This window comes from Meleagris gallopavo, chromosome Z (assembly GCF_905368555.1).
Source record: "Meleagris gallopavo chromosome Z, MGAL_WU_HG_1.1, whole genome shotgun sequence".
In the NCBI taxonomy this organism is placed as follows: Eukaryota; Metazoa; Chordata; class Aves; order Galliformes; family Phasianidae; genus Meleagris; species Meleagris gallopavo.
In genome coordinates, this window is record NC_139435.1 from 2,436,355 (window position 1) to 2,450,323 (window position 13,969).

The window sequence follows — 13,969 nt, forward strand, 5'->3', positions numbered from 1 at the left end:
TTGCTTGTGGCTTAATGCAAAGGAAGAGTTTCCCTAGGAAAGGGAGAGAAAGAACTGCAGTAATTGCTACCAACAGTAAATGTTTATGTCATTCTTTATGTAAAATGTTTTTGTTTCCCACTGGATGCATGCCGCGATTCAAACCTGCAATCCTGCAGTCAGCAGGATATAGATCTTCTATTTCTAAGACAGAAGATGATGCAAGGAAAAGAAAAATATTTTGATCGTGTCTAGCTAGTCACTTCTGCGGTATGATTAAAGCACGTATATTCATACTTTCATTGTCTTGACACTTAATGGGAAATCAGGAGATGACACAAAAAAATAGTATGCATTCTGTAAAAATATTTACCTGTGTGTGCTGTAGCTGTTAAGACACAAAAAGAAGTCAAGACATTGATGGGACACAGGAAAGGAAGAGATCAGTCTGTTTATTCTACTTTCAAATATATATGTTCTTAATTTAAAGTGCAGCACTTGATGTATTTCTTACATTATTTATTATTTTTAGATACCAGCTTCCTCTTGGCATATTTATTTTGTTAAATTACACATCTAAAATTAAATACAGCTCCTTGTCAGCATTTATGTTCTTCTGCCTATTCCTATAATTATTGTTGATAAGAGGTGGCTTTCAAGTTAACAACATGTGGATTGATAAGACAGCCATTATTATGTTACCTGAGTGCTTTTTGGAAAGCGTGGCTCAAGGGCAAATTGTATTTCATCCAGAAAAAGTGCAGTGCTGAATCCCTGGCTTACAGGGGATGCTGCTGAAGGTGATATTTGCTGCATCCAACCAACTGCTCAGAAACTGCTAACTCCTGGGCATTTGAAATCAGTGATTGCGACTGTTTTTGGGGGTGCACAAGGGAGTGCCTCCTGTGCTTATTTTTGAGTCGCCAGAAGGTTTCTGCTCCTTTCGCTTCTGCTCTTCTCTTCTGCTCTCTGATGCTCTTCTCTTCATTCTCAGATAGTAGATCCTGTTGGCTTCCGGATAGGTGACTTTGCAGAGGGGGATTTTGTAGATGGCTGGGTTGTCTGAGGTTAACAGCAAAAAAAGAAGCGCCGAGAAGCAAAAAGGCCAGGTACAGAGTGGTAGTCCAAGCTGGGAGGGGAAGGTGGAGAGATAGGTGTGTTTTGGAACCTCTTTTGCATATTCCCTTTGCTTACTTCCCCCCACTGCTAAACTATGGCATTTGAGAAGCCCCCTTATCCCTATAGACTTTTGTCCATTTAGATATAGAGGAGAACGCACAGGGGCAGGTATGGAGAAGTCTACGTGTGTGCTGGGTTCCTGGATGTCTGGGAAGCTTCACTGCTGCTCAATGTAGAGGAATGCAGTGGTATGTAAAATATACAGAGCTATGTAAGGCATCCCACACTGTAGACCCATGTCCTTTTGGAGGTGCAGCTGTTGGCAAGCATGACGCTCAACAGCAACACTGAAGCACCTAAATGAAGCTTCAGAGCTGTGCTGGCTGCAACAAAAACCCAGACACCCAGTTCACATGTAGACATTTCAACTGTCTAAGAAATGAAAAAAGAAAATCCTACCCTCATGGTCCTGTAGAACTTGTTCTGAAAATACTGTTCACACACCTTCAGTCCTCAGTGCCCGTGAATTACTGGCATTGCATCTACCAGATGGTCCTGCTCTGAGACCCAAACTCCTAACATTCCCTGCAGTCTGCCAAAACCAAGATTGCAGGGAGAAAAACTAGTTGTCCTCTTCCCTGATTCATATCCAAAACAAAAGGTGTGCTTAAAGAAGCCTTTTGCATGGACCTACATGGTATTAAGAGAATGCCAGATGAGTATATTTAATGCATTTAAGCTGTTATTTCTACTTTTTTTTTTTTTTTTAATCATTGTAAGTTACTAAATCAATTTTATTAAAATGCGGTTTTGCTTTATTCTCTCAGATCTTGAAGAAACAAAGCCTGGCAGTTCTAGCTTCATTTCTTTCTTGAATTGCCCAGATACAATGATTCTGTATTTAAGAGAGTAATGGCTTTTTTTTTTTTTTTTTAATCTTAAATAATTATAGTTCTCATTTCCAGACTCATTTCCAAACTTGAGTCAAAAATTTGAGGGCAGAGTGGGAAAAGCGAGGAAAATTTTAGACCACTGGGATTCATTTAAAAATGTTGGCTGCAGCTTAATATTGAACCTCAAATCATAAGCACGTGCACATTTATGTGCAAATTCCCATTCTGGATTATATGCTCCAGAGGTTTTTGAAGTCATATTGTCAACTGTAGAGTTTGCAGGTGCATGGCTCAGCTGATGCACCATCTATAAGAGATGCTGCTGGCTGCAGCACTGTCGTTTCAACACTGTGAGAAGATGGAGAATTTTGGAGCATTTCCTCAGCATTGTATCATGAGAAAATCAGAACATAGCTAAAAGAAACAAACAAAGCTCACAAAATATCTAAACTTACCACAGATAGTGCATTTGTAAGAGCTGCTCCAGAGTAGGCACAAAACAATGCTGACAAAAGAAGACCAAAGACAGCTCAGGATGGGGAAAGAATAGCTCAGCTTTCCAAGGAAATTAACAGAAATAATAAACATATCCAAATGCACAGTAAATATTTTCATCTTTTATGAGTATTAATGTTAGAATTCAACAGTTGGTTAATATGCTCCAGTGTTGTGTCTGGCCTTGTGGTCTACAATTGATCTTATCTGCTCTGTAATGGTGGACGGTGAAAGGAAATGATTTTGCCAAGAGCTGGTGATGGTGATATTTCCTTATCCATTGACACAACTTGACCTGTGTGTTATGGGGATCCCTGAGCAACTGAGAAAGGATGTTCAAATCAAACATGGCAAATGGCTGGAGGCTGGCTTAACCTTCATTAGGAATTTCTACATGGTACACTGTTCTTACACTTCCCGTATTATCTGGTTTTGGCTTTTGCTGGAGGTGAGTGTCTTTGGCTAAATGGATTTTAAACTGAACTTGTACAACAGCTCTCGTCTTGTGAGGCAAATCCTCTGAGGATAATTACAATTTTGGAATGGCTTCCATGAATCTCCTGAGCTGACAATTTGTTAAACTTCTGTTCATAGCATAGCTTGTGCTCCTTACAAATACTCCTTCCACTGTTTCTAGATGTTTCTCTGCTACCAGAAGACTTGTTATCTAGAAGCCTTTACTTCTTACTTTGTGGTTTGCACCTCCAAGCTCAAATCTGATCCATGACAGAAGTAACTCTTGCAGAGTACCTAGTTTTGCAGGAAATCAGAATTCCAGAGTTGATTCAGAGTTGTCCTGTACCGCTCATATACTGCGTGGATACAAAAATTTTTGGCTTCCCTTATCGTATAAGATACATACCACAAGCAAGGGCCAGCAAATGAGTCTGCCAGGTCAGGGCATAGAACATGCCTCCAATTGCAATGCATGCGAGAGCACAATTGTAATTGTGTAAGCCAAGGTAGATGCTGTCAAATGGTGTTGCAATACTCAGTGCTACAAGACAAAAAAAAAAACAGGGGACAGAGGTCAGCTGTGGGAAGTATCTGCAGGAAGTAAATCTTGTTGGAAATTCTGTCTCTTCGTATGATATCCAGCCAAATTTACAGTGTTCACACTTGCACAACGTTCATCTGCAGAAAAAGGGTGAGCTCCAAAAGAGTTCATTATTTTGGAGCTGTGATAGAGCAGCAGGGATGGAATTTGGTTCAGTGTCAAATGCTCTTCAGGTAAAATTTCCTACTTATGCCCCATATTTGCTCAAGTGAGTCCCTATGATATCTGGATGGGAGATTCAGCCAGAGTATGTGAAGGCTTTCTCACTTGGGTTTCTTCCTTGCAGAAAGCTGTGCTCATGTGTGTCGTTTAAATCTCACATGTTCCCGGATCTTGAATATTAGAGGCACAGATAGGAATAACAGAATTTTCCAGTTCTTCCTCATGGCCTTTGCTAATGTGCTAAATGTGTTCTGGTCCCTCCATCACTGCTATGGAAATATTCCAGTGGGATGGGAGCTGAGGTTTTGCAAGAAACCTGACATCATAGGTAGGTACTTCTGCAGGACTTCTCATATGTATTGGGACTATCACTAAAAATAGTATCATCTTATGTATTGCACAGGCCACTTTATTCTTAGGAGCAATCTTTTCCTGCTGTAATGTCCTTAGCTGTCTCCTGTCCATCATCACCTTGCTTATATTTCCACATACTTTCTCTAGATCTTTCTCTTCTAGCTAGATTAAATGTCAGACCTGTGTGAAACTTGTTGAATATTCTTAACCATATAAATTATGGATAATTTTCTTTAAAAACACAAATTCAGGGCAGGTCACATCTTGTGAAAAGCACTTCATAGCGCAAATCAGAACATAATGTTGGACATCTGAATCTTTTTCAAGGTGTTGATTCAGACAATGCTAATTCTACCATATGTTTTATTAAAGTTGCTCACATAAGTGGCACTGGTGTTGTTTGCATTCGGGGGTCACATTCATCTCTGTTAAACCAGGATTGTTTCTCTGGTTAGTGGAGTGAGGCTGTTCTGGGTTCTGTTCATCTGGTGGCAGTGGGGTTAAGCAAGACGGAACAAACTACCTACCAGAGTTACAAATTTAGTTACAAATTTAGAGCTTACAGAAAACCTGCTTCTGTTCTTCCCTTCACCATGCTGAGTGACCTTCATTAAGACCTTTAAAATTCAGAGACATCTTCAAAAACAGGAGCGCATTCCCTCAGCCCACGCAACTGTAAACCCTGGACAAAATCTCATATTGGCTTGGATCAATGTATTTTCTTAATTGAGATGATGTTGGTGAATATTTCTTACCTGCAAACATCCCAACTGTAGATCCAATTGCAGCATGTAAGCAAATAAGTGGGGAAGAGATGAGTAAAGCAGCAAGGAAGATGCCTCCAGTCCAGGGGTTTTCACAGCCGTACACTTGACCAACACCAACTGGGATGGACTGCAAGAGCTGCAATGGCCAGTAGACAGGGGACATGTTATTGTAGCTCTGAGTGGAGGACACAGAAGTTATTTTGTCCAAGGTATTGATTAGAAAGGAAAGATGGCAACCTGGCTCTGAGCAGGGCTGTTGAGTGAATATAGGTGCTTGTGTCCTTCAATCCAGAGTTAGTTTCTTGTTTGGTCTGAATTTCAACAGTCCAAGATGGGGCTTTTATTTGTTTTGGGATAATATGATCAGCATGTGTTTGTTGTGGTTTTGTTGTAAATGACTTTAGTGAAGGAGAAAAACTGTAACTCTCCTAAGCAGTAATCCCGTGTTGGGGCTGATTTGAGTTTTTTACATTAGATGAAGCATATCTGTTCCTCTTAACGTTTCTTTGGGAGTGTGGATGTAACAAGACAGTTTCCAGTGCTGGAGCTGGCCAGAGAAGAATGGTGTAAATTAATTTCTGCCCCTGTGAGATCATGACATTTCTTCCCTCTTTTCATATTTTCATTGATAGTCCTGCTGACATCCCCTTGATCACATTTGGACACTGACTGTGCATATTTGGATATACTTGTGTGATAATAGTGAGTGTGGTGTGTTTGGGGGCAATCTAACTTCGGGTGGAGTGAGAGGTTTAGGATCTCTGAGATCTGATCAGTTTCTCTGCTGGATTAGCCAGGACTGTCCCTGGAGTCTATATGGCACTCTCTTATATGAAATGAACTAAGCCATTTATTTCTGCAAATGGATGCTGCTCAGAATGGACATATGAGAAATTGCTACCCAGAGCTAAATATCTTCATGCTCAAATTTTAATGAAGCATCATAAACTTGTTGGGGTGAAGCTTACCAGAGGCACGTTGATTGCAGACCAGGTGATATTGGGCACCGATGCTACAGGCTTGATGAGGGTCGTAGGAAAAAAAGGGTTGTAGTGTCCTGTGGCTGCCAAGTACAAAGTCACCGCAATATTGAAGGGCAGAGTGAACACAGGAAGGTCCCATTTACTGAAAATAGATCCCAAAGCACTGGACAGGACTGGACTAAGGATGAAAGGAAAAGAGAAACAAGTATAGCTTGTTCATCATCCATAGTGAAGCATCCTACCATTTTGGTCATAAGCTCTGGAAAGTGCAAGCCAGTGCTATTCCTTTGGAAAAAACTAGGCAGTGAATTCCTTCACATAATATGTTGCATCTGTCCAATAGTTAGAGAATGCTGTTCGTCCTTTTACAGCAACTATCTCACTCATTTCTGGATATAAGCATGTAGTTGAGGAGCCTTCTCACCACGTAAGTTACTTTTTGGTCTTTTTTGGTTAAATGGGGCCCAGGAAATATGTGAATGAGAGTGAAGGTCATACTTGATGAAAATTGGCTGTATTTTGATGGTTTTATCTGAGCTCTGATGATGCAACTGGGCTGAGCCACCCTTACAGTTAGCTTCAGAGTTGCAGTAGGCATTGTGCAGCTTACAGAAATACAACTTAAAGACCTGAATCCTTCAAGAAGCTGGATTCGAGTCCCAGAAGAACATCAGGCTGGTTCTAATCTAAAGCAAAACAAAATAAAACAGCAAAACAAACTGGAAAACAAAAGAAACCAATTATTTGGCATTTCAAAAGCAACTTCTTGTGTCCTGTTGTGAAGATATTATCAATGGAAAAAAATGCTTTGTTCTCCTTTTGTATTCTCAGATAAAGCCTATTCTTTTATGATGAATTTGGTTTCCAGAGCAGTTTAAAGGCTTCCTTGCTCATTGCTGTAGAAAAAACCCACCACTTCAGTGAAAACAGCGTCCCAGTTTCTGTGTTGAAATACAAAGCTGCTGCCAGCTATACATCTTGTCAGGAAAAAAAAGAAACAATTAAAGAAATTCTGACTTCTAAAGCTGAGATTCAAGCTACTGGTTGAAAAAGAGAATATCTGAAAAGTCTAATTTTAAAACCTTTCAGCTCTACCCTCGAGCCCTGCGAACTAGAAAAACAGGGAAATGTTTGAATAAAAAGCCTCAGGGAGTTCTGGCAGATAAGACAGACTAAACATTCTTGCAACATGTTCTGGATTTTGAAAGAGTGTCTCAAAATGACCTTCGCCGACAAAGACTAGTGAAATAAAATATTGAAAAATCTGATTTCAAAAGCAGTGAAATGCAGTCATTATTTGTATCTTGTCACTGACAGTGATTAAAATATGGCTTTTGAATTAATTTCTGTTGAGGCTGTTAAATAGATTCTGCAGTGCTGTTAAGGTCTGTATTTAGAAATGGTAAATATAGTTGTCTAGCTTTTGGAACTAGTTGTAGGAAATAATTTCATTTGTGACTGGTCGCACATCTGTGTTGGGAAGGTGGAATTCAGCCTGAAGAAGGAGCTTCAGGTCAATTCAGCACCTGGATAAGGGAGCATCCTAGAAGTGCTGGGCACAGTGACATCCATCCCAGCGTGATCTGCTGATGAGGTCCATAAATGTGCAGTCAAGTAGAGTTGCTTTGTCCTTCAGGTACGATGGACTTTGTTGGTTCACTTGACTTCCTGCCAGTGTGTTTCATTCAATAAAGAGCTTTCTCCAATGCTACCTTGTCTGGAGCTACTGATGTAGGGGACTGTGCAGATGGGACTTGTAATGTGTACAAGATTGATATAACAGAATTCCTCATTCTTTGAGAATTGTCTCTAAGAGAGACATGACACTTACCAGGCCATGGATATAACTGTCACAGGTGTAAGAAGCCACCAGTAGTAATCTCCCTTATCTGAGTAGACAGCCATGAGCAGTCCCACCAGGATCCCATTATAGCCGTGCAGCCCTGATGCAATGGCTGATCTGTGATACAAAGAAATGTTTGCAAAGCAGCAAGCTGTGCAGAAGGTGATCTGCCACAGAGACTTGCTGAAATGCAACTTAAAAATATCCTGCTCCTAGTGAAGGAAGTGTAGGGGGAGGATGGAAAAAGCAGTGAGGTAGTTGCCAGGTTTCATTGCAGAGCTCTGTGGAAGGCAGGACTTTTGAAACTATTAGAATCATAGAATCATAGAATGGCCTGGGTTGAAAAGGACCACAGTGCTCATCCAGTTCCAACCCCCTGCTATGTGCAGGGTTGCCAACCACCAGACCAGGCTGCACAGAGCCACATCCAGCCTGGCCTTGAATGCCTTCAGGGATGGGGCATCCACAACCTCCTTGGGCAACCTGTTCCAGTGTGTCACCACTCTCTGTGTGAAAAACTTCCTCCTAATATCCAACCTAAACCTCCCCTGTCTCAGTTTAAATCCATTCCCCCTTGTCCTATCTCTATCCATCCTCGTAAACAGCCGTTCCCCCTCCTGTTTATATGCTCCCTTCAAGTACTGGAAGGCCATAATGAGGTCTCCGTGGAGCCTTCTCCAAGCTAAACAATCCCAGTTCCCTCAACCTTTACTCATAGGAGAGGTGTTCAGTCCTCTGTTAAGGAATGGTGATCCAGAAAGCTCTGTGTGACCCAAATTGTATGGGTGTGGTGATGGCAAAACATAATGGCTATCAGGGAGAGAACAGGACTCGTGGTGTTAGGTGACGTAACTCACAGTGGTGGCCAACTATCCACCTCCTGAACCACAGCTCTGTCCTCACCTACCTTCTTCCAAGCCAAGCGGGGAAAGTGGGTCTGCTGGCTCTAATACTGTTGAAAACAGGACTACAACCTATCAGCATGCTCCTGATATCATAATGATCATCTCAGAGATCCCACATACCTCTCCTGACTGAGAGCCAGAGCAGTTAGCGTTGATGTGGCAGTTCCAACGCAGCCTGTCAGCATCCACCAGGGTTTCTGGATGAAAAGCCCCACTAAAATGATGAGCCCGCTGAGAGGGTTGTTGACAAACATTACTTGAGAGGTGCCTCGCAAGATCCAGTCCACCAGCTGAACGATGAGGGGTTTATCTGAAGGAGATAAAATAAAAATGTTGGTGATAAGGCACCATTTCATTGGGTCTCCTTCAAAGCACACTCAGCTTGACAGTTGTTTTCTTGCCACAGAACAGAGGTGATGTATCAACAGGACTATAAAAACAGGCTCTGATTTATTGCTGTCTGAGCGTATTTTTGCATCTGGCACTTGAAATAACAGGGACTGGGCACTGCTATAGAGTCTGTGGAGGGATTCATTAAAAATGGTTTATTTATGATGGTTAAAAAAACAGTCTTTGCAGAAGATTGTGCTATAAATTTAACAAGGAGATAGACCCGTTTCTGTGTATAATTCAGATGCAGAGAGGGACAGAGGCAAAGACTGAAACTAGTTTGTGTTTGGATAGGAAAATATAAAAGAAACACTTCTGCTGTTTTATGGAGAAAGCTGGTGACCCAGAACATGGAAAAGTCAGGTGGTAAAATTCTCTTGGCAGGGTGGCAGGGTGTGATGCAGGTCCCCATAGCAGAGGTGGTTCAGTGCTCAGATATATGAAGTAGCAGGAATTTGCATGCTTGCTTGCATCCTGGTGTAATGTTCAGACTCAGTGACATGGCGGACAGTCCTGTGTAATATCTTTATTGATGGTCTGAATGAGGGGATTGATTGCACTCTCAGTAAGTTTGCAGATGACACCATGTTGGGAGGAAGTGCTGATCTGTCTGAGGGTAGGAAGGCTCTTTGGAGAAAATGGAATAGGCTGCATTGATGAGCTGAGACCAATTGTATGAACTTCAACAATATAAAGCACCTGGCCATGTACTTCAGTTAGAACAAGCCCATGTAACACTATGGGCTTGGGGCAGAGTGTCTGGAAAGCTGTGTAGCCGAATATGATCTGTAGATGTTCGTCGACAGATGTCTTAATATGAGCCAGCACTGTGCCCAGGTGGCCAAGAAGGTAAATGGTATCCTGGCTTGTAATAATAGCATTAGGGAAGTGATTGTCTATCTGTACTTGGCACTAGAGGGGCTGTACTTCAGCTGGTATGTTCATTTCTGGGCTCCTCACTACTGAGACGCTGAGATGATGGAGTACGTTCAAGGAAGGTCAATGAAGCTGGAGAAATGTCTGGAACACAAGTCTTACAGAGAGTGTCTGAGAGAGCTGGGTTTGTTTAATCTGGAGAAGAGAAGGCTCGAGGAAGACCTTATCACTCTCATATCCATTTTGCCATCCACCAGTACCCACAAGTTCTTTTTAGCATGGCTGACCCCAATCCTCCAGCTTGTACTGATAGTGGAGGTTGCCGCAGCCCTGGTGCAAGAACTTCTGCTTGTCTTTGCTGAACATCATGAGGTTCTCCTGTGTTCACCCTCTACTTGAGCCTGTCTAGGTCTCTGGATGGCATCCAGTCCCTCAGGCATGTCCACTGCACCACACAGCTCGGTGTCACCTGAAAACTTACATTCACTCCCACCGTCAATGTCATTGATAAAGATATTAAAGAGCACTGGGCCCAATCCTGACCGCTGGGGAACACCAGTCATCGTCTGGCATTGAACCATTGACCACTACTCTCTGGGTAATCCATCCATCAAACCCACATCTTTCCAATTTGGAGAAAATGTTATAGGGGAACATGTCAAAAGCCTTGCTGAAGTCCAGACAGATGACATCAGTGGCTCTTCCCTTGTCCACTGATGCAATTATGCCACCGCAGAAGGCCACTACGTTGCTCAGGCAGATCTTGCCCTTGGTGAAGCCATTTTGGTTATCCTGTATCACTTGCTTCCTTTCCATGTGCCTTAGCATAGCTTCCAGGAGGATTTTCTCTATGATTTTCCCAGGCACAGAAGTGAAGCTGATGGGTCAGTAGGTCCCTGGGTTCTCTTTTCTACCTTTCTTAAAAAAGGGTGCAGTATTACTTTTTTTTTTTTTTTTTTTTTTTTTTTTTTTTGGGACTTTACTGGACTGCCATGAATTTTCAAATGTCATTGAGAGTGACTTGGTGTCTGCACTGGCCAGTTCCCTCAGAACTCTGGGATACATCTTGTTGGGACCCATAGAGTTATAGTCAGGTTCCTCAAGTGGTTGTGAGCGTGAGATTTTCTTACAGTAGGAGGGACATTGCTCCCCCAGTTCCCACCTTCTAACCCACCCAGTTGAGGGCTATGAGGTTGTCTACGGGCACCTCTGTACAGGAGTCCATGTACAGAAGAGGGTTTTACAGCACTGCAGTAACTGTGTTCCTGACCCTTGTGCAAATTGACTTGAGGGCAAAGTGGAAATGGCACTGTAATGCTGTGTGTTGTTAAACACAGTGTAAGAATATGAAAAAGAAACTCTGCCTGCGCCTTTCATCTTCTTAAACATTTGAAATTAATTCAGTTACTCAGTTTACACTGTTAATTAGACACAGAGTGAAGTGCCAGGCTGCTTCTTGAATCTGGGCAATGTCTCATTCGTAACAGCTTCCTACCACCCTCTTCTTTTCCACTTCCCTTCTCTGTTTATTTACAGTTGAGTCTTAAGTTCTGCTTTGTGATAGAGATAGCTCAAAAAGAGGAACTCTCAAGGGACAGACTCCACTCTACATCTATCCAGCATCCCTGGGAGAGACCTCCCAAAAGGTTGCAGTGTCTCTTAAGGTGTGACTGCACATGCATCCCTTTAGCAGTATGTCGCTGGTGATCCAGGAGGTTACAACCAGAAGGGAGTGTCTTCTTTAGAGAAAATTGGACTAATTAGAGATAATTTTTACTAATGCTTGGTATTGAGCTATGAAGAATGTCAGCAATGCTTTTGGGTTTAGGCACTAGTTTTAACTATATTCAAATATTATGAACATGCAGGGGCAGGAAGATTTTCAGGACACCAAGTAATAAAAGCTGTCTACCAAGCTAGAGGTAGCAAGGTGTTAACAAAAAGCAAGATTTTTTGCTAAGGAACCAATCTGGGGTTCCTTCCATGGGGAACAGGTTGCCCAGTGAGGTTGCCCTGGTGGAGTCACTATCCTCAGGTTTTCAAGAAGGGTGAATGCTGCACTGAATGAAATGGTCTGGAGTGTTCATAGGCATGGGTTGATGGTTGGACTCGATGATCTCAGTGATCTTTTCAACCTCAGTGATTCTATGATTCTACGAAACTGCCATTCCCCTGAGCTCCCTGAATGGAGGTAACTCAGCTCACCTCTTCTTACATCTCTTCCTTTGTTGGAGCTGTGCTGCTAATGAACCTTGCCCTGACAGAGGAGCCACAGTCTTGCATGGCCTCTCAAAGCTCAAATCCCTAGTAATTCTGGGTAACACAGACCATCTGCTGATGTATTGTTCCTGCCTGGACAGTAAACCTTTGAGATCAGTACTCGCTTTGTACTTTATAGGAACATAACACTCATAGTGCTTATTACTCCCCAAAGGCTGGTAAATACAAAGCCTTTGCCTGTACAGAAGTCAAGTCCCCATTGCCAGCCCACACATGGACAGGGAGATGGCTACTGATCCAAAGCACTTACAAACAAGTCCAAATCCTCAGCTCTGACGTGTGATTCTGGGCATTGCTATGAGGAACATGATGCTAATAACATAACTGATTGAGTGAAAAAGACATCTTTTGCCTGTGCTGAATTATATGTGCAGCCACGGTAATGGCAGTGAAGATTCTTTCTCAAGAACAACACAATTTGGGCTAAAGCACCAGAAGTTCACAGTGAGTTCAGGCCATGCTTTCTCTGCTATGTCTTAGAAGGTGAAGTGGCCCCTTGTCTTGTAGCCCAGCACTGGATGTACAGTTGGTGATGTTTATGTTCCCAGCGTGCTCTTCCAGAGAGCCCCAGCATATCCCTGTGCTTACTTTTCATCCACTCTCCATATTCTTTCATTTCTCCTGTGAGATACTTGAAAACTTGGTGGATTTGTTTTCCACTTCTCCCCAGCACGTCCTGGCTTCTTGGCTGCTTCTCTGCATATAGGTTCCTCTCAGACGGACTTTCAGCCACAACAATTTCTCCGAGATCCATCTTTTTTGAGTAGTGAGAAGAGGAAACTGTAAATCACAAAATCCATGTGTTAGTAAACCTCTCGTTTTGTGCTCTAGCAAACTTCTGCTATAGTTTAGAGACCCACAGTGACATCATTTTTTAAAGAAGGGAGGTTTCGTGGAGAAGACACCTGCCTGAGCCACTGCTGAGAACAATAGCAAGAGCTTCCATGAGAGCAATGTAATCTTCCATCTAGAACTTGCTATAGTTGTCTTCTTTTGGGGATGATGACCATAAAATGATCTAATACTGATATGGAGCTGTGGCACTGGGCAAACTGGGCAAACTGGACATGGTTTGTGTGCCTTGAAGAATCCTGGCCAGGGCTCCTCATTCCACATCTGCTTTTGATAGGCCACCGAAAGCAAACTGAGGTAGCATCAAAGCCTTGCTGAGAAATTGGCATCCAGATGTGGCTCTGAGCAAAGATGGCTCTTTAATAAGCAGATCAATATCCAGGCAGGATTATTTGTTTATAAAACTCCAAAGTACTACAGCTGATCATTAAGAAGATCATTAAGACATAAACCCTTCAGAGAAAATACACTGCATTGCAACCCAGGGAGTTACACTGTAGATGACATCTGCAAGGATGCTGACCAGTTTGCTCTGATCATTTTGGAGCAATGTGTCTGGGTCTGTAGTTGCTGACCAAGAGCAGATGATATTGCCAAGAGCTTGCTCCATGTTTTGTGGAATATGGACCCCACCTTCTGGTGGAAGCCTGGGTTTTGGGAGGTGGCTGTCAACGTACAGCCTGCAGCAGAAGAGCAGAATGAGAAGGGATGCCTAGCTGGGAGCATGGCTGTTGTGCCTGACAGGTTGATGGCAAAAGTATCCACGGTTCTGGATGCTCTCAGAAGAGGATCCTTGACTACAAGAAGATGTTTTCCGTTCACCCCATGGAGTACAAATTTACATGCAGCTCTGGAAATGCATCCTGCAGTGCTTGCTGCCTTGTGCTTTGGCTCTCTCTGCTGGCAGCACAGCTCTTTGCAGTGGCCTTTGAACACTCAGCCTTGGGCTGTAGATTCAACATGTACATGTAAAAAACCAGCACTGTTTGCTTGATCCTATGGGTAAGGAGGATT

General features: G+C 42.6%; 1 protein-coding gene across 1 annotated transcript; it reads right to left on the reverse strand.

Annotated features, from left to right (window-relative positions):
• Positions 1–499: 499 nt before the first annotated feature.
• Positions 500–12,857, reverse strand: LOC146542103 (urea transporter 2-like). The gene is made up of 8 exons (XM_085213561.1): positions 12,692–12,857; positions 8,678–8,867; positions 7,641–7,769; positions 5,795–5,987; positions 4,815–4,962; positions 3,349–3,483; positions 2,447–2,496; positions 500–1,108 (listed from the first exon to the last, which is right to left on the reverse strand). The coding sequence occupies exons 1-8, from the start codon at positions 12,855–12,857 to the stop codon at positions 839–841; spliced, it is 1,281 nt and encodes a 426-aa protein (XP_085069687.1). The 3' UTR covers positions 500–838.
• Between the last annotated feature and the right edge of the window lie 1,112 nt (positions 12,858–13,969).

Coding starts and splice junctions, on each gene's coding strand:
- LOC146542103 (XM_085213561.1), bottom strand. CDS start 12,857: ATGGATCTCGGAGAAATTGTTGTGGCTGAAAGTCCGTCTGAGAGGAAC. Junction 5,988..7,640: donor ACAGTTATATCCATGGCCTG/GTAAGTGTCATG, acceptor TTTCATCCTTAG/TCCAGTCCTGTCCAGTGCTT. Junction 4,963..5,794: donor CTGCAATCAACGTGCCTCTG/GTAAGCTTCACC, acceptor TGGCCATTGCAG/CTCTTGCAGTCCATCCCAGT.